This window comes from Lepidochelys olivacea (assembly GCF_965140295.1).
Source record: "Lepidochelys olivacea isolate rLepOli2 genome assembly, chromosome: 3".
Classification (NCBI taxonomy): Eukaryota; Metazoa; Chordata; order Testudines; family Cheloniidae; genus Lepidochelys; species Lepidochelys olivacea.
In genome coordinates, this window is record NC_140413.1 from 150,073,630 (window position 1) to 150,093,793 (window position 20,164).

At 49.4% G+C, this 20,164-nt stretch overlaps 1 protein-coding gene across 1 annotated transcript; it reads right to left on the bottom strand.

The window, feature by feature from the left end:
- Window positions 1-535: 535 nt before the first annotated feature.
- CCDC167 (coiled-coil domain containing 167) lies at window positions 536-19,454 on the bottom strand. The gene is made up of 4 exons (XM_084625249.1): window positions 19,351-19,454; window positions 11,422-11,516; window positions 4,777-4,829; window positions 536-1,496 (listed from the first exon to the last, which is right to left on the bottom strand). Exons 1-4 carry the CDS (start codon window positions 19,387-19,389, stop codon window positions 1,393-1,395), a joined length of 291 nt encoding a protein of 96 aa, XP_084481375.1. The 5' UTR covers window positions 19,390-19,454; the 3' UTR covers window positions 536-1,392.
- Window positions 19,455-20,164: the final 710 nt, after the last annotated feature.

Sequence of the window (20,164 nt, forward strand, 5' to 3'; positions counted from 1 at the left end):
CATCCATTCTACCCCACAAGTTACCTGTGCACCACCCTCCCATACTCCTCTATTTCAGGGACTTGCTGTAACCCACCCCTTATTACCCCCATGCCAGGTGCTCCGTGTGCCCCCTCCTCTTTCAGAGTAGAGATGTTTTTAAACCATATTGGGAGGCTGGGCAGAGCTAAAATGAGGGGGGGTGTTATACTGGCATGTGTTAATAGCTGCCATCAACCAATTCTTTGCTCTATAAACAGTTACAGGTGGTTGAAGCTGGTAGTTCTGCTAACCAGATGTCAAGGGCTCAATGTAGCCCCATTTGTTTGTTCTGATTTTCAGCAAAATCATTAGGATTCTGCCCACTGATGACTAGAATATTCCCTGCCATGTTGGAACGGATGGGATGGTGCATTCTGAAGTCATGGTGTTACAGCCAGGCCGACACAGCCTTGAGGGAAGGGCCTCATACTAGCCATCTGGTTGCTGACTGGTGAGATTTCCAGCTGCAGGAAGTGCACAGGCAGGGGAAGGCTACAGGCAGATGCATTTGCTCTTTCGTATGTTCAAAGGACTTTATTTAAAAAACAATACAGCTTCAGCCCTGAGTTCAGAGTGCCCCTGCCATTAAGTCAATGAGTTTTGATCCTTGATGTCCCAGAACTATCCCTCTGAAACGGCAGTTCCCTTTGCTGGGCCCTGCCTCAAGGGGGCTGTACATAGATACACACCAACACCCAGGGTTAGGAACTGCTATTCTCTTCCTGCCCTCTTAGTTCATTTGGCTGAGCAGCAGGAAAACACCACCCCCAAGACCCCATTTTCAGGTAGTGACGCCTCTGGCTCCCGACAGGTTAGCGGGAAGATATTTTGAAAAGTGTCCCTGTAACTGGCACTTTACTACACATGGGGATTTTTGGCAATCACAGGAGAGAGGCACAATGACTGAATGCCCCTTTGAGCTCTAGAGATTGGTCCCTTCAGCTCAGGGTTGAAGTACAGTAAGAGGGAAGCTTTCCCAGGTTCTGACTGGGCTGAGCAGTGATGATTTCAGGCTCCAAAACCTTGTAGTGAGCAGCAAGGAACAGAGAGAGCCCACTAGGAAAAGGGGAACTTGGGTCATTCATCCCCCTGAAATTAATTTGCATTCTCTGTTCCATGGGCCCCCCAGGACAGTGTGTGGAGGAGACGGCTCCAGCTGAACTTGTCTGCTCTCCAAACCCACTTGTTCTGTGTCTGTAGCTTCCCTTTGCCTTCAAGATCCTCAGCTGCCAGAGATAAGGCTGTCCAGGCTGTGAAGACTGCAGGTGACTAACGGTTTGAAAAGCTGACCAGGCCCTTGGGTGGGAGGCACATCGGTTGAAGGAAGAGGTCTTTGCAGTGGAGCCCTGTGGTCAGTCGTGAGAACCGTGATTACATTGTCCAGCAGGTGTAAACAACAATAATCAACAGTACTATGGCCATTGCAATGGCTGCATTCTTGCGATTTTCCTTACGGAGCACTTTCAGTTCTTTCTCTGGAAAACAAAACCAAACCAGCATATAAGATGCCGCTTCCCCTGCTGCCACCCGTTGCTCCAAGGAACAGCAAACCCCCTTTTCCTCACTCATGGAGGGAAACTCCTTGCAAGGTCATCCGACTGCTGCGACCTGCCAGGTGCTTTGCTCTAGTCTAGTTCCTTGTAAACATGCAGAGCTCTGCTACTCAAACTGCCCCTCGTTGTGAGGGACTGGACAGGCACAAGATCAGAGAGAGGCCTCCCGCCCAGTTCAGTAGTGTCTGAAAGGTATCCGCTAATAGGGGTTTGGCCTCAGTCCAATTCCTACTGCTGGCTAGGTAGCCTCATTGTACAAATCACCCCTTGTTGAAGGCCAAGGCCTGAATGGGCTCTGGAGATAGAATGCCTCCCTCATTTTCTGGAGAAGGGTGTGGGAGGGTGGTTATAAAGACAGCTGCCAGTGCTGTACCTGTTCTGTACATGGATCTCTGCAGGACACTGTCTAGCACCTGTCACCAGTCACTAACTAACTTCACATGGGAAAGAAAACCAACACCACCTCTTTGTGTCACTGCCCCAGCTGGGCTCCTGACTCTTCCCTGTGACCATCTGAATCAGGACCTGGGCCACAACTCCGTACACATCTCAAGCTCTGGCAGCCGCACATACAGTCAGCTGCTCTAATAGGTGTCTTTTGCTGTCTCCTACAAAATAGGCATTGTGGCCTGTGCAGAAGCAGTTAATGATCTTTACATTGTATCACCTTTGAACAGTTCCTTGGCACTTCACTAGTACAGATCCATCCCTCCCTGCTCGCCACTGCTGATTCCAGGCGGATAACCCCTGTGGGCTGGGAAAGGAGTTTGGCAGTGCAAGATAGACAGGCAGCACACACGGTAGTTCAGAGCCTAGTGCACTTGTCTGAAGGAGCATTTGAATTCTGCTCAACGCTAATTTTGTGCCACACAGCCTGAGATCTCAACATGCTTTGTGAAGATGGGTGGGGATCACTGCCCTGTCTGACAAAGGGGGACTGAGGGGCAGGGACAGTAGGTGGCTGCCAAGAGTGCAGAGCACAGAACCCAGGAGTCCTGAATACTGATTCTCTGCTTTACTAGATCCAAGTTCTCTCTAGGCCAGTCCTGTCCTCTCTCCTGCAGGATTTTTCTGAAGCAGCTGTAAGCTATTAGCATTTGACAGGCAAGCCCCTACCCTGTGATGGGTTCCTAGAGCAGGATTTCAGCTCTTTGCAGGGGTGTTTAGTGTGGCACTGGGTCTGCTGTATACACCCTGCTGAACAGCCACAGGGAATCCAGTCTATTTAGGGACCATTGTGCTGCTAGCTGACTTCACAAGGGGAGGTTAAACTACGAGAAGTGCTTACTTGTTAAGGGGCTCATTGGTGATGCTGTTTGTTCTGAGTGCAGCAGCAGGTCTGTCTGAATCTGCTTTACCCACATGACCCCCCCTGCAATCTTACTGTAACAATGAGTAATGAGCTCTACCCCATGGCTGAGTCCTAATTCTCAACTCCCACAAGCCCCGCTTGCTCAGCGCACTGCGTCCCCTCCAATTGCCCTCGGCTTAGTGACAGTTTGTGGATCCGGAGCTCTGTCAGATGTGTCCTGAAGACAGGGGAAGGGCTAATCTAGAAAAGGGTTTGCCTGTTAGTTCCACAATATCCCAGCTGCTGCCAGCATCCCACACCCTGCTCAAAGTGGGTGATAGGCCAATCCTTGCTGCTGCCTGGGCTGAAGACAAAGCTTGGTCTCTTCCTTCCTTCGACAGGTTGTAAACCTTACCTCGGGCTTTGCTGAGCCCAGCCTAGTTATTCAGACGGAAGTTGCAGAGTGGGGAGAGGAGGAGGCATCAAAACTCAAGGCCCCCTTGTGCTGGGTACAGTACTCAGCACAAGACACATGGCAGCTTTCTATGCAGCTTCCCTGTCTGCATGGCTGACACCCACCTGTGCGCTGGGGACTGCACAGATAAGCTGCTGTGTCAATGAGGGAATGCTGCCAGTAGCTCCCTCACTCTGGGAAAGCCCCACACGTTCACTCACTTCAAGGAGTCTGGATCGACATGGCGGACAAACCCGTTGAGGATCAATCTCAGTGATGCAGCAGCAGAGCCTCAGGAATCATCTACTGATGCCTCTGCCCGGGGAGGAACTAGGAGCAGTGGGCGCTGACTAATGCAACCACAGCAACTCTGCTCAGCAATTCCAACATCCCTGCACAGGATGCTACAGGCAGACCCTGGCATTGCAAGGGAATAAGTGTCCCCAGTTACCACTGATGTCAAGGAGCAGGGAGGGCATGCAGCCCCCTTTCAGGATCAGGCCCGCAGGCCTCAGGTAAGACTCCAATGAATCTAACTAAGCCTTGTGTCAGAACCTGATGAGGGGAAAAGTTTAAGAGTTGTGTGGCTACAAAAAAACCTCAATTCTGCCAGCAGAGGGCAGCCTAATGCCACACAGTTCCTGTGCAGGACACCCAGAAGAGAGAGGGAGGAAAACACACTTCCTGGCTGGAGATTGGAACAGAAAGTGCAGGGGACTGCACCACATACAAAGCTGGTGATTGGGGGGAAGGAGTCCAGCAGCTGACCCATGGTGCATGCCTAGAGTACTTGAGAGGGACTCTGGCTACGCCACATTCACATGAGTCCATTGGGGGGATGGGTATAGGATGGGGAGGGCAGGATGCTCAGCCTTCCCCGAGCTGGCTCTGGCTCCAGCTGCATCAGTGCAGACTGATGTGCCCTCCAGGGACAGCCTGGGGCCTGAGCCACTAGAGATGGGGCAGACACTCATGTGAGTAGAAGCCTGCCGGATGGTTTTCTACTGTGCATTTGGATGAGGTTTCAGGTGCATTGAATTTTATTTTTTGAACCTTTGTGATGACTCTCGGACTGAGACAGGAGGAGGCCAATTTGCTGGCCAAGACTTTCAAGAGACACGAGTGCTCTTAGGTCCCCAACTTGAGATGGCCTTAAAGGGGTCTGGTTTCCAGAGGGCAGGTGTGCAGCACTTCCTGCAAAGCCAGACCCCTTTAACGGGCCTCAGGCTGGTCCCTGCTATGGGATACCTGAGCAGGCGCCTGCTCTCAGATTAAAAGCAGCTGAATAGATCTGCCTCAACTTCTCCCTCCAAGTCCCTTTTTGGCTGAGCCCAAGCTCCAAGGCAAATCAGAGAGTGGGGCAGGAGTTTAAATGGGAAGCTGACCACAGTCTGCACTGCACTTATCCTGCCCAGCTGCTGCTCGCTCTGAGTGGCTAGATTGAAAGATGGCCTTACCATAGGTTTCAGCTTTGGTCAGGAGCAGGCTTCTCTCTCTCTCCAGTGACTTTCTGTAATGAGAATATGCAGCCTTGTTACACACTGGCAGATGTTATTGCTCTGCAGTAGGGTGGTGGAAAGCCTCTGCCCCAAAAGAGGAGTTCTGGGCTGTACACAAAATGAGACCCTCCACCATTCTCCTGGGGGGGCTGGCAGCTTGTCATCCCTTTACTGCAGAAGGGGAGGGTCCAAAGGGTTAGAAGTCTTCCTCCCTGGAGACTGCTGTGCATGAATGGTAGCTAAGACACCCACTTCAGGGCAGCCTGTTTGAACACTAGGACAGTGCTGCAGGGTTGGCTAAAAAGCAACTCCCACCTGACACAGGGGAAATGCCTTTCCAAGTAACTGGGATAGCTGCTCCCTCTGGAGCAAGAGGCTCTGATGTCCGCTCCAGGAACAGGCAGGGCCTCGTACAGTAGGTGATCACATCCCTGCAGCTCTGGCTTCCCTAGGGAAGACATGAGCTCTTCTGATCCAGTGAGGAAAATGCCCACAGGCTGGGCTGTTCAGAATGCTCTGGGAAAGCAAAGAAAAGTAGCGCCTGGCCCTGGGAATAGGGCATGTGGAGGCTCAGGCCTGTCAAAACACCCCTGGATACAAATAAGCTTCTGCACTTTCACAGATGGTCTCGCACACATGAAGCCTCACAGTGCCCCTCTCCCACCACTCTGAAAAGGAGGGAATTGCCTTGGTACAGAGTCTGGAAGAGAACTCCCTGACTCTGCTCACCAGATCACAGGCCCCATGTTGTTCCCACATTTCAGAGCCAAAGATTGAAACATTCTTCACTTTGCTTCCAAGGCCCCCATTTTGCACAAACTCCCCAAGGGCTCAGGCAAAGGAGCTGTCTGATTGCAGTAAGAACCAGCTGTATCACACAATTCAGGGTGATTGAAAACCCTGTATACTCATCTGCACAATGATTGATTAATCCACAATTTAAAGGCCTGAAAGCTGCAGCAGCTGGGGGGGGGGGGGGTGAACAAACACACAACAAATTATCTATCTCCCTGCTCCAGGGAGGCCCTGTGGCATTGTGTCAGAGGGCAGTTTGTTGCCCTTTAGGGTAAAGCAGGCACTTGTATTTCAGCTGGATCCAAGCCTTATGGTACAGTTCATTAAGGGAAGAGAGAAGGGCTGTAATAAAGCAGGGTGCATTAATAGCAGGAGAGGAAAAGAAGGACTCTGAAATACACTGGGGAAAAGGAAATGCAGAGTGCAGATTCCAAAGTAGCTGAGCTGCTGTATCCCTGCTTACAAGCCTGCCTAGCTAGAGAAATCAAGGGGAAAGGCTCTCATGCTTAGGAAGGAAATGAGACGGTTTAAAAAGCATGGCCAAGCTGAACACATGCAGCTCTGCAGGACTGAATGACACGGAGCCCAGGCAATGAGACACTAAACTTACTATGAATCCAGTCAGGCTTTATTTGGAGGGTGCGGAGAGCAAAATTGGAAAGCAGACCTATCCCAGTGATTTAGGCTCACCAGGTCAATAGCTTCCCTCATGGGACAAACAGTAAAAAAAAAAAATCTGGAGATAGCTAGACATTAGCAGAAGCATGAGCGGCCAAGCTTGGTCACTTCCTTGGCAGAAGACTGACTGGATGTCACAGACCTGGGCACCTCTCCTGACAAATTTGTTCTAAGGACAGGAGCCTTATCACATGGATTGGGAACTGGCTGAAAGGCTGAACTCAGGGTAACGATAAGTGGCAATACATTGAATTTGAGGGCAGGGGAGATAGTCAGTGGGTCACTGTAAGGTTGGGGCTTCTGGTCACATCATTAACAGAAAGAGACTGACGTAACTTGAGGGAGGGCATAGAAGGTGCTGGGTGATGTGACATACAAGGAAGAGTTTAACTCAGGACAAAAAGAATTTTGAGAGATAAGGACTGAAAAAGTGGGGAGAGAGGAGACAGAAAACTCTGAGAAAGGAGAGAAATTGAGCATGATAACCTATGGGGGAAAACTAGGAGTTATGGGGAGAAACCAAGCCCAGGAACATTTAGGCTGAATAGAAGAACTTAATGGCAAGTCTGAAAGAGTTTCTCAAGGGAAGTGGTAAAAGCACATTGCTTGGGACACCTAGAACTGGGCTGAGCTCTGAAGAATAAATTAGATGGAACAATGGGCTGACAGGATCTAGTTGGTGGGCTGCTCTCTTCCTGTGCCTAGACTTGATGGCTCACTTTCTCTGTTAGGAGGGGAGCAATAGGCTGCTAACAAATGGAAGAAACAGGTCTCAGCCAGGACATGGCTGAGGCTGGGTGATCACATTCAGGGAAAGGCTCTGCTGATAGCACTACTAGGGTTAGCGGGACCAAATTACTGCAAGGTTCCATTGGGGAGTGGAAATGGAAACTAACCATCTCACTGCACTGTTGAGAGACATAGTTAGGTCCACTCTAGGCTATCACCAGGATGCCTGTTGCAACCAGGTCCCCATGCAAACATATCATGGTGGATGGAGTCAAAATTCAGTCCCCTTGGGATTATTCTGACTGGATTCCACCTAGGATTTGGCTTAGGGTGCTTTGAATATTTAGCACACACTAGTTACTGCACCTCTGAGCTCAGGTGGGCTAGGCAAGATCAGTTGCATGCTGCTACCCAGAACATCTGTCCAGCTCACACAGCTGTTTCCTATCAGTGCTGGGGTCCAAACTCTGGAAACTGAGGGTATGTCTACACTACGAAATTAGGTTGAATTTATAGAAGTTGATTTTTAGGAAGCAATTTTATACAGTCAATCGTGTGTGTCCCCACTAAGTGCATTAAGTCGGCAGAGTGCCTCCACAGTGCCGTGGCTAGCGTCGACTTTCGGAGCGTTGCACTGTGAGTAGCTCTCTCGCAGTTTCCGCTGCCCATTGGAATTCTGGGTTGAGCTCCCAATGCCTGATAAGGCAAAAACATTGTCGCGGGTGGTTTTGGGTACATGTTGTCAGTTGCCCCTCCCTCCATGAAAGCAACAGCAGACAATAATTTCACATCTTTTTTCCGTGGAGACGCCATACTGCTGCCAGCAGACGGTGCAGTAGGACTGCTAACCACCGTCATCCACCACTTCCACGCTCTCCTGGTGCCATGAATCCACCTCGCGGGTCCTCTCGTCGTTCTGTATAAATATCTATTCTCGTGGCATCCGTCGTCATCCACCGCTTCCGTTGCAACTCTGCTCTCCTGCAGACGCCATACCACGGCAAGCATGGAGCCTGCTCAGATCTCCGCTGCTGTTATCGGCATTGCAAACACCTCGCGCATTATCCTGCAGTACGTGCACAACCTGCAAAAGCAGGCGAGGATGCGACGGCAGCGTGATCACGACAGTGATGGGGACATGGACACAGACTTCTCTCAAAGCACGGGCCCTGGCAATTTGGACATCATGGTGGTAATGGGGAAGGTTCATGCCGTGGAAAGCCGATTCTGGGCCCGGGAAACAAGCACAGACTGGTGGGACAGCATAGTGTTGCAGGTCTGGGATGATTCCCAGTGGCTGCAAAACTTTCGTATGTGTAAGGGCACTTTCATGGAACTTTGACTTGCTTTCCCCTGCCCTGAAGCGCAAGAATACCAAGATGAGAGCAGCTCTCACAGTTCACAAGCGAGTGGTGATAGCCCTCTGGAAGCTTGCAACGCCAGACAGCTACCGGTCAGTCGGGAATCAATTTGGAGTGGGCAAATCTACTGTGGGGGCTGCTGTGATCCAAGTAGCCAAAGCAATCGCTGAGCTGCTACTTTCAAGGGTAGTGACTCTGGGAAATGTGCAGGTCATAGTGGGAGGCTTTGCTGCAATGGGATTCCCTAACTGTGGTGGGGCGATAGACGGAATGCATATCCCTGTCTTGGGACCGGACCAACTTGGCAGCCACTACGTAAACCGCAAGGGGTACTTCTCAATGGTGCTGCAAGCACTGGTGGATCATAAGGGACGTTTCACCGACATCACCGTGGGATGGCCAGGAAAGATGCATGACGCTCGCATTTTCAGGAACTCTGTTCTGTTTGAACAACTGCAGGAAGGGACTTACTTCCCAGACCAGAAAATTACCGTTGGGGATGTTGAAATGCCTGTAGTTATCCTTGGGGACCCAGCCTATCCCTTGCTCCCATGGCTCATGAAGCCATACACAGGCACCCTGGACAGTAGTAAGGAGAAGTTCAACTACAGGCTGAGCAAGTGCAGAATGGTGGTAGAACGTGCCTTTGGATGTTTAAAAGCTTGCTGGTGCAGTTTACTGACTAGGTTAGACCTCAGCAAAACCAACATTCCCATTGTTATTGCTGCTTGCTGTGCGCTCCACAATATCTGTGAGAGTAAGGGGGAGATGTATATGGCAGGGTGGGAGGTTGAGGCAAATTGCCTGGCAGCCGATTACGCACAGCCAGACACCAGGGCGGTTAGAAGAGCACAGCTGGGCGCTTTGCACATCAGAGAAGCTTTGAAAACCAGTTTCATGACTGGCCAGGCTACGGTGTGACAGTTCTGTTTGTTTCTCCTTGATGAAAACCTGGCCCCCTTGGTTGACTCTACTTCCCTGTAAGCCAACTGACCTCCCCCCTTCAATCACTGCTTTCAGAGGCAATAAAATCATTATTGTTTCAAAATCATGCATTCTTTATTAATTCATCACACAAATAGGAGGAAAACTCGCAAGGTAGCCTAGGAGGAGTGGGTGAGGAGGGAAGGACAAGGCCACACTACAGTTCAAAACTTATTGAATGCCAGCCTTCTGTTGCTCGGGCATTCCTCTGGGGTGGAGTGGCTGGGTGCCCGTAGCCTCTTCCCCGCATTCTTGGGCCTCTGGGTGAGGAGGATATGGAACTTGAGGAGGAGGGCAGGAGGTTATACAGGGGCTACAGCGGTGGTCTGTGCTCCTGCTGCCTTTCCTGCAGCTTCACCAGATGCCTGAGCATGTCAGTTTGCTCCTCCATTAGGCTCAACATTGCACCCTGCCTCCTCCTCCCTCCTCTCAGCGCATTCATTTAACGCTTTTCTCTGCCATTGTTTGCCTCCACGCATTCTGCTGAGCTCTTTCAGTGCAGGAGGACTGCATGAGCTCTGAGAACATGTCATCGCGAGTGTGTTTTTATCTGCGCTAGCTTCTGGGATGGAGATGATAGGGGGAGCCCACCGTGTGGCTAGTATCAGTGAAGATCCCTCTCAGCTAAACGCAAACAGCTCAGCATGAACAGGCCTTCCCCCACCACGTGGCAAAGGCTTTTAGAGTACCTCCAGGAGAGCTTCATGGAGATGTCCCTGGAGGATTTCCGCTCCATCCCCAGATACGTTAACAGACTTTTCCAGTAGCTATACTGGCCGCAAATGCATCCCAGGTCTTCAGGGCAAATTAATCATTAAACACGTTTAAACCCTGTATTATATTTACAAAGGTACACTCACCAGAGGTGCTTTCTCTGGCTTCATGGTCCGGGAGCCCGCCTTGGGAGGGTATTGGCTCCAGGGTGATAAACAGTTCCTGGCTGCCGGGGAGAAGGGATTCTCCACTTGCCTGCTGTGCGCTATCTTCAACCTCCTCCTCCTCCTCCTCACTCACAAAATCCTCATCCCTGTTGCGTGAGACTCCCCCCTTGCAGGTGTTCATGGACAGTGGTGGGATAGTGGTAGGGACCCCCGCCCCCTAGAATTGCATGCAGCTCATCATAGAAGCAGCATGTACGGGGCTCTGACCCGGAGCAACCGTTTGCACCCTTTGTTTTTTGGTAGGCTTGCTTCAGCTCCTTAACTTTCACGCGGCACTGCTGTGTGTCCCTGTTATAGCCTCTGTCCATCATGCCCTTGGAGATTTTGGCAAATATACTGGCATTTTGTCTTTTGGAATGGAGTTCTGCCTGCATGGATTCTTCTCCCCATACAGCGATCAGATCCAGTACCGCCCGTTCGGTCCATGCTGGGGCTCTTTTGCGATTCTAGGACTGCATGGTCACCCGTGCTGATCAGCTCGCCACGCTGGCCAAACAGGAAATGAAATTCAAAAGTTCCCGGGGCTTTTCCTGTCTACCTGGCCAGTGCATCCAAGTTGAGAGTGCTGTCCAGAGTGGTCACAATGGAGCACTCTGGGATAGCTCCCGGAGGCCAGTACCATCGAATTGCGTCCACACTACGCCAAATTCAGCCCAGCTAGGTCAATTTTAGCGCTAAACCCCTCGTCGGGGAGGAGTACAGAAATCGATTTTAAGAGCCCTTTAAGTCGACAAAACAGGCTTGGTCGTGTGGACGGGTGCAGGATTAAATGGACCTAATGCTGCTAAATTTGACCTAAACTCGTAGTGTAGACCAGGGTAAATTGGACTGGGCATTGCTTGGGCTGCATGCACAGAGGGTTTGCAAACAGGGAAGCTGAAGGCAAGCTCAGCACTCTCACCATGTCACCCCCCACCTCCCTGGAAGAGAAAGAAAACCAGTTCTCTCCATTCCTAAACAAGCTCCAAAAAGGGGGCCCAGCCTGGCAAATTCCTGTTCTTTTGGCAAAGGGGTTTTACTGGGTACTACTAACAAAGCTAACGGTCAGTGGTTTGCATGAGCACACAGCCTGCAGCATCACTATCTGGGTTTGAATAGAGGGGAATCACCAGTACCTTCCTTCGGGACTGAGCTCCTCTCTGCGCAGCTTAAGGTCCACCACCTCTATGCTTTGTCTGCAGAGGGACAGCTTCTCCTCCAGGCCATCAATCTGAAACACACAGCAGCAGCCACAATCATCACTGGCATCCGATTTCCCTCCACAGCCCAGCAGCTCCAGCCTTCCCAGCTCAGGAGACGGGGTGGCAGCCCCACTGCAGTATCTTGCCACCTCACTCCTAAAAATCAGCTGAGCTATAGGTTTCATGAGGCTCTCCGATTCCCTGGCCTGAGCGGAGCGGGTGGGTAAGTTGGTTGGGACACAGCCGTCACAGCACATGGATATTTATCATTGTAAGAATTCAGTACTTCTCCATCCCACACAGCTAGGGTGCTAAATCCTTGGGCTATCAACTCCAGTTGTAACTGGAGTAGTGCTGAAGAGCCTGTAGAGGCCAGTGCCTCTTGTTAAGATCTGATCCTCCTCCATTCATTCTGTCCCTCTCCTTTATTTGCCTTGGCTTTGCCCCTTTACCCACGGGCAGAGAAGTGACCTAAGGATGTTTACATAGTGAGGAAGGGGATCAAGTGGGAGAGATTGTTCATCCTGGCAAGAACTTCAGGAACTAGGCCCTGAATTAGTGCTGCAAAGGGGAACAAGCAGTCAGGGACGCTAATGGGAAACAAGATCATTTCGTCTGCAGAAGAGAAGAATGAGGGGGTATTTGATAGCTGCTTTCAACTACCTGAAAGGTGTTCCCAAGAGGATGGATCTAGACTGTTCTCAGTGGTAGCAGATGACAGAACAAGGAGTAATGGTCTCAAGTTGCAGTGGGGGAGGTTTAGGTTGGATATTAGGAAAAACTTTTTCACTGGGAGGGTGGTGAAGCACTGGAATGGGTTATCTAGGGAGGTGGTGGAATCTCCTTCCTTAGAGCTTTTTAAGGTCAGGCTTGACAAAGCCCTGGCTGGGATGATTTAGTTGGTGTTGGTCCTGCTTTGAGCAGGGGGTTGGACTAGACCTCCCGAGGTCCCTTCCAATCCTGATATGCTAAGATTCTAAGACAGCATTAGGCACTTCAGGCTGGCTGTGTGATGGGGGGTGGGAGGGAGCAGCGGATGTCACATTCCTCATTAAAATCTGTTAGCTCCATGGCCTCCAGCACAGACTAGTTGTAGAAATCCTGAACCACAGATGAACAAACAGGCTCAGCACAGAGGTCTCCAATATTTGGTAGAGTAGAGCAAGGCCAAAACCATCCCCGTTGCCTCTGCCCTGCTGAGAGATCGCCATACTGCACCAAGCATCTGGGTTCAGTCACGGTGCAGCAAGAAGTTACTGCAGCTACTTAAGCTAGTCATCTAATTAGTAGGTTAATTTATTTTCCAAGAAGCTGCCTTTATTCTGGGGTGAGGAGGAAAGGAAAGAGGAAGAAAAAAAATCAAATGGCTGAAGCACAAACAGAGGTGACCAACATGCTTGAGTTCGGGAACGACTCCCCCAGGAATCAATTATACCACAGCTGAACAATTCTGGAGGGAATCCTGGCTATTCCAAACCCAGCAATCAGGGCTTTAAGCTTTCCAGAGGGAAACTTCTGCCTTACACGCTTGCAGTCCAGTGGGAGAAATATCAGGGATAATTAGACAAGGTGACACGCAAATCCCACGAAGAACATGACCTTTGACATTAACTAGCTTTGAAATCATTGCTAGCCCCATTGCAATCATCTTCCACCACACCCTGTGCTATGCATGAGCAGCAGGCTGCAGAAGCAGGGCTGAGGAGGGACAAGCAGCCAGAAGAATTAGCTCTCACCTGGTGAGATACTTTAGAACCTGCAAGCTGGGGAACAGCAGTTTTCTGTGTAAATTAACCTGGTGGAATTAAACCCAGCTGCCTTGGCTTTCGAAGACCACGTCACCTTCCAAGGTAGTGAGAAAGGATGTTACCACCAATCATTACACAGGAAAATCAATGACACTGATCTCTGATTAACCACTTACAACTCAATCCTGGACTAATTAACAATTCTCTCTCACTCTGCTCAGGGCAAGCACAGAAAGGCTCACGCAGAGGGGTGCAGTTGACCAGACTCAGCATAGGGCAATGAGGGCAGTAACTGAGTGGGCTCATTAGAGGGCAGCAGCAGGGGAGTCTGGTGAAGTCAAGGCAGCACTTGCCCCTTCTACCATGAACCAGCAGTAGAATTTTTCCACTAGCCACAAATTATGATTTGGTGGAGCTGGTGGCCAAAGGTGGCTTCTCTTCTTGCACCGTAGGGTCTGCCTGGGACAGGAACACAAGGGCTGGTGTGGGATTTTGTAACCACTGTTCCCACCCCCAACAATTCCAGCGGGGTGGTGCCACAAGACATCCCTTTGGCCCCCACACACAATAATTTGGCACCTATAACAGCGAGATTCAAGCCCCCCAGCTTCTTATCAGACTGCAGTTTCCAAGTCAGTAGTAGTAGTATTTGTATTTCCATAGCATTTAGGAGCCATGGACCAGCCACTGTACAAACACAGATCCAAAAATGGTCCCTGCCCCAAGGGGCTTACAATCTGTGTACCACACTAGAGACAACAGACTGATACAGAGAGATGGGACCTTGCTGTCATTGATGAAACACTGTGTGGATCCTCCTGGCAGCAAGAACACCAGCTTTCCCTGATCCTATACAGCCCACAGTTTGCACTGATCCAGGGAACATGGTCTGGATTTCCTGGGTTGGGGGGAAGTGAGTGGTCATATTTAACAAGCAACTATATTATTAGCACTTCATCAAAGAAACCCCTCCAACAGCTTGTGTCGAGTGGGATGATAAAAGGCGCATTTTTAAAATGTGTTACCTAAAGTGTTTTAACTAACTTGTGTTAACGCATAGTGTAGACAGAACACGTAACACATGCCAGCTAACACGTTCACCTTTTATCTTAGTCTAGTTAGACAAACCCCACAACAGAGTAGTCAACAGCTAGCACCAATGCTTAATCAGTCATGGCCAGCATTTCCTCCCAATGTCTCTTCTCCTTCCTGTGCTCTCCGTTCCCCTCTCAAAGCCACCAACTACTGGCTCTTCCTTAAGGATGTCTCTCATTTTGTTTTCCATCTCTCAGTGCACGCTTCACTCACCACTTTCACCATTCAATATGATGTAAGTAGAGTTTATTTTGTGCCACTCCCTCACATTTTGACTTTCTACCACCTAAAATCCTCCAGACTCTTAGTTATGTTTAAAAAGTTCCAGCTATTTTTTATCATTTCATCAAAACCAAAGTTGGGCTCCTGCAGAAGCAACAAATTATGTTCCCCAGAGCTGTGCTGACCCCTTTGTTGAGGCTGGGGCACAAACAGGTGAAAATAATCTCCACTAGGAACACAGAGAATGGGGAATATTCGTGATGGAACAAAATCCCTTCCTCTGGACATTTTGTTTCTTTTCCCTGGTTCTTCTGCCTTGTTAGTGGGTATAAGAAGAGACTGGAATCAAGATTCCTAGGTTCTGTTCCTGTCCCTAACACTGATTCCCTGTGTTACCTTGGAGGCAGGTGACAACACCTGTAAATTGGGGGACTACTACCTACCTCCCGAGGGTGAGGGGATTGGAAGGTTTAATTGTTTGTGAAGGGCTTAGAGATTGTCAGAGGAATGGCAGTAGAAATGGGCAGAAGGCTGTGTGTATGAGCTATCCTAGTATGGCAGCTCCATTGCCTCATTTGGGGTTTTTGACTCAGGAGCTGGCACTGCGCATGTGTATTTCTCACCGGCTGCACAGTCCACACGGCCTTTTGCTGCCAGCAAAAGAAAAGAAAAAAATATAATAAGTGATGGGGAACAAATGAAAGCAACCCAGTTGAGAATTACCCCTTGTTCTGAAGCCTGCCAGAGAATCTCCCAAGGGCCCAGTAGACTGTAAAACTTTAGAACTTGAGAAACGGTAAAGCTTCCACAAAATCCCCAGGGGCAACTCTCCACAGAGCTTTCCTAGAAACAGCTGTGTGTTTGAACTTGCTGTAGATGGAAAGCATTTGCTCCTACTAACGAATGCATGGAGAGGTTAGCTAGGGTACAACCATAGACTTATCAGAGGCCCGTATGAAATGAAGCTGCATAGGAGTTACTCTTGGTCCAGGTTCCTCGTGGGACACAGGATCATCAATATAATTCACACCAATTGGTCTCCTTATTGGTAGCCTCTGCCAAGAAGTGAATGGGTCACAGTGACCACACTCCTTCCCCTACTCCCCATGGCCCTTAGAGGGGGTCCCCTCCAGGACTGGGCTGATAAGCTTCCCACATGTTGTGTACATTATAGCTGTCTGAGCTCTATTTGTTCCATAGCCAGACAGAGGACTTCATTTAAGTCAACATCAGCTTCAACTAGTAGCAGTCTCACTTTAAAGTAATAACTGAAGCAGGTGTTTAATAACCAGCACTGAGAGAGCAATCAGAGCACGCACAGCTGCCCTTCACCTGCACAGCCACTGCCCTCCTGCTATCTGATCAACTGCTATGAAAGGAGCTCTGGGGTGAGGGACCAGCAGTTTTGCACATAACAAGCAAGCTGCAGAACATTCTGAAGCCAGCTGAATCCCTTGCCGTGAGAGGTACCACCAGGCACAGTAATTTGCACTGAATTCTGGCTTCATACATGTGCCATCTGGAGACCTCTGAAAATACAGAGATTTGGGGCAGATTCAATCCAAATTGGCTTTATGTTTGTTACAAATCTCATTTGCCCAGGCAGTCTTGGGAAGGGAGTCCAAAACCTCTCGTACATGGCAGGAAAGGAAAGAAACAGCTTTGCTTACAGAGTTGGATTGGATCCTTTTTTAATACATTTTGTATTGAATTAATAAAAGCATTCTTCCTCGCAGAAAGGCTAAAAGCACTTTTCAAGAAATGACATCTGCCCTCTGTCTTTATGAATCCCCTAATTAAGATGCTGGCAAACAGCCATATCACACATACGCCAACATCCAACAGCGTTAGGTAATGAGGTTTTTGTCTCATGACCCTCATAAAACAGATCAAAGCCAAACAAAAGCATTGGGGGGAAAATCACCTCCGAGAAGCAGTCTTGTCCCTTGTCATCTGCTAACAGGTTCAAGGCATTTCTCTCCATTTGTTAGTCAATGGTTCCTGAATCCATTGTTGTAGGCTCGATTATTAATATCAGCCCAGCAGAGATTGAATTTGTTTAGGTTCACATGCTAACCTCTTGGTTAATAGACCTATTTCAATTTTCACTATGGTCTTACAATAATTTTACATTTCAGCAAATCATTTCACCAACAATAGATAGTACATCCAGCAGGGCTGAAAACATTTACCAGACACCTACTAGCCAGAGGCCAATACAACAGAATGAAGACGGAGGATCCACCAGCTCAGTCCCTCACTATCTACTCCAAACATTGGGAAGGGAGCGTGCTAGGATTCCTACCAGGGTGCTTTCCCCAGGCCCCTCCTAGGGACTTATTTTTCAGATCACTTTTGGCTAGGAGCTACCTCTCTCTTGGACCTCCACCTTACAGGCTCCTGTTTGTTATTTGGGTGCCCAACTCTATTTCTCCCAGCCCAGTGGCTACTGAGATGGGAGTGAGGGCATCAACCACCCACCTATTCGCCATCATTGGGGGGGTCCTTCCTTCCCTATGTAATTAGCTCCTGTATCTACCACAGCCGTTCATAACTTTCCGAAGCAGAAGCAGAGTTAAACCACCACCTACCAGATTCTGAACAGTGCCCATGAAACCAGCCAGAGTCTTGCTAATTTCTCCTGCTGTTAGGGCTCAGGGAAGTTCTGAATAGCAGCATTGTCACTGGGGCTGCCTGTTGGAAGATCCTGAGCTTGTCTAAGTACAGAAGTTGAAACAGTTTAACTAAAGGCATGATGTCAAATGGATTCAACTTTGTGTGAGGACCTGGTTACATCCCTTTAAACCAGGCTAAAACTGATGTGGTTTGCATCTGTAATTTATAGATGCAAGCTCAAATATTTGCATTGGCTTAAACCTGGCACGAGCATCCACACACAAAGTTGCATCTGCTTGACATTACACTTTTAGTTGAGGCAGTGTGCCTTTGTGTTTAGAGCAGGGCTCAGGAAGAGTCTTGCATCAGCTCAAATCCATTCCTATTTGGAAGGTTTTCTTCACAAGCACCGAGGCTTAGAAGGTAGTGGTGTTAAATGAAAGTTTAAATGCTGAAGATGAAGATGCATCTGAAAGGTGTCCACATATTTCAAACCAAAGACTCCGATCCCACTCCATCTGGCTTAAAGAGACCAAATTCATCCCTTTTTTAAAATTGCCTTTCACAGAATCATTTGTAGTTAGAAGGGACACTCACTTAGTCCCTTCCCCATCATTGTGGCAGGATTGAGTCAATATCCTTAAACCACCCTCTGGTAGACAGGTTTCAGGTCTCAGCCTCTGACAGCCCCAGCGAAGGTGGTTTTACACCATCCTAAAGCAGCTTGTTTCATCACCCAAACTCTTTGGAGTTAAAAGATTCCTCATACCCTCCAATGTTTAACCAGAATTCCCTGCTGCAACTAAAGCTCCATCACTTCTCAATCTGTGATCAGATGGTATAATCAGGCCATGTCCTCTTTATAATGTGCCTTCATGGAGGTGGAAACTACCACCATGTCTATTCTTGGCTCTCATATCTCCAAACCAAACATCCTCAGTACTCTGAACCCTTTCTGCTAGGGCTTATTGTCCAAACCTTTTTTCATTCAGGACTGCTCTCCTCTGAATTCTATCAGTGAAACATGGTGCCCAGAAATAACTGTTGTCTCAAATAAAGGCCTAAATAGGGCTAAACAGGGCAGAAAACCACCACACGCAACACTCCTATAAAAAAAAAATAGAGCTTAATAAGACATTTGCTTTTTTGGTCACAGTGGCACACAAAAAGTGCAATACAAGCCTTTTCAATGATGTTTTTGCCCTACCTGTATTTCTGTTTTGTATGTGTTCACTGGATTATGTCTCCACTTCCCATTTCTCTCTACTGAATCTCATTTGATTGGTTCTGGCCTATTTCTTTAATTCATTAGGAACAGGTTTCAGAGTAGCAGCTGTGTTAGTCTGTATATGCAAAAAGAAAAAGGAGTACTAGTGGCACCTTAGAGACTAACAAATTTATTTGAGCATAAGCTTTCGTGAGCTACAGCTCACTTTCTTGAAGTTAGCTGTAGCTCACAAAGCTTATGCTCAAATAAATTTGTTAGTCTCTAAGGTGCCACAAGTACTCCTATTCATTAGGAAGAGATTGATTTTTAATCTCACTCCCCAAAAGTGTTTGCAAACCACTGCCTCCTCCAAGGGAGAGCCCTACCCAAGGCAGAAGGGAGTAAGTTGGAGAGCAGAAACATGACATCAGCAGGACAGAAAAACTCCAAACAGCAGCACCAGCCAGGGCCACAGTTTGCAGGGGAAGAGCAGAAATGGTCCCAGAGGTATGGGATACTCTTGAAGCTACAATCCGCAGGAGAGGCCCCATGGATTTGGGGGGCAGGCTAGCCCATCAATGAAGATCTTTCCCTTACACATACCAATCCACTCCCTGCATCCCCACCTCACCCCCCACTTACCCCTGCTCCCAGCCCACACCTCGCCCCTTCCCCCACCTCACCTCCCCACTCGCCCGTGCACCCTAGACTAGGCCCCACCTCACCCCTGCCCCACACCTCGCCTCTTCCCCGCCCCTTCCTCCACTCATCCCCTCCCCCTCCCCTCTTCCCCCTGGGCCTCACCTCACCCCCGCCCACACCTCGCCCCTGCCCCCTAGGCTAGCTCCCACCTCGCCTCACCCCCTATCCCTCACATCACTCCCACCCCGTGCCCCCTTCTCGCCCCCCAACGCACACCTCCTGGCCTATCCCCCAGTGACCCCGCTCCAAGCTGGCCCGGGGAGGGGCTGTCACCTCTTGAGCGACGCTCAGCCCCTCTCGCTTCTTAACCATCTTCCTCCGCTTTGCCACAACTGCGCATGCGCACGGTCCCTTTACTGGTACGGGCCACGTACCAACCCGCTATCGGGGACGACACCTGAACTGCCATCTTTGTGAGGGGCATGCCGTAACGCAACTGCCACCGTTGTGAGGGCAGTCGCCGCCATCTTTGTGAGGGGCATGCCCGAACGCAACTGCCATCTTTGTGAGGGGCACGCCTAACTACAGCCGCCGTCTTTTTGAGGGCTACCCGCCGCCATCTTTGTGAAGGGTTCCTAGCTAAAGCAGCCACCATCGGAAGGGAGGGGCAGCCTTTCAGACCCTATGTCTAGGAGGGCGCCCCTCTGCTTCTGGCACAGGCCTCTCTTCTCTCTTGGTCTCCCAGTCTATGCCCATCCCACTGCTCTGCTCCAGGGTACACACAACACTCCCTTTCCCTTGGCTTCTGAGTGGTTCTCTCCCTTCTCACCTGTCCTGGGTAACCTGTGTCACTTTCATCCCTCCTCACATTGTGCTGGTGGTGTCTACCCATCTCTTCATTGCATCACATCACAGAACCATCATAGTGTAATCCAGAACCATTAGTGTAACACAGATATAGGTATCTTGCCGCATACCTTTGCCTGGCACTTTACAGCAACAGAAAGAAGAACCTTGACCCAAAGAATCTATAATGTTTGATCGCACTGGGAATAGGAGTGTATCTTCCATTAGACAACCACAGGACATGATGACACTGGTAAGGAAAGAGGATAATGACAAACAAAGATGGCATGAAACAAATGTG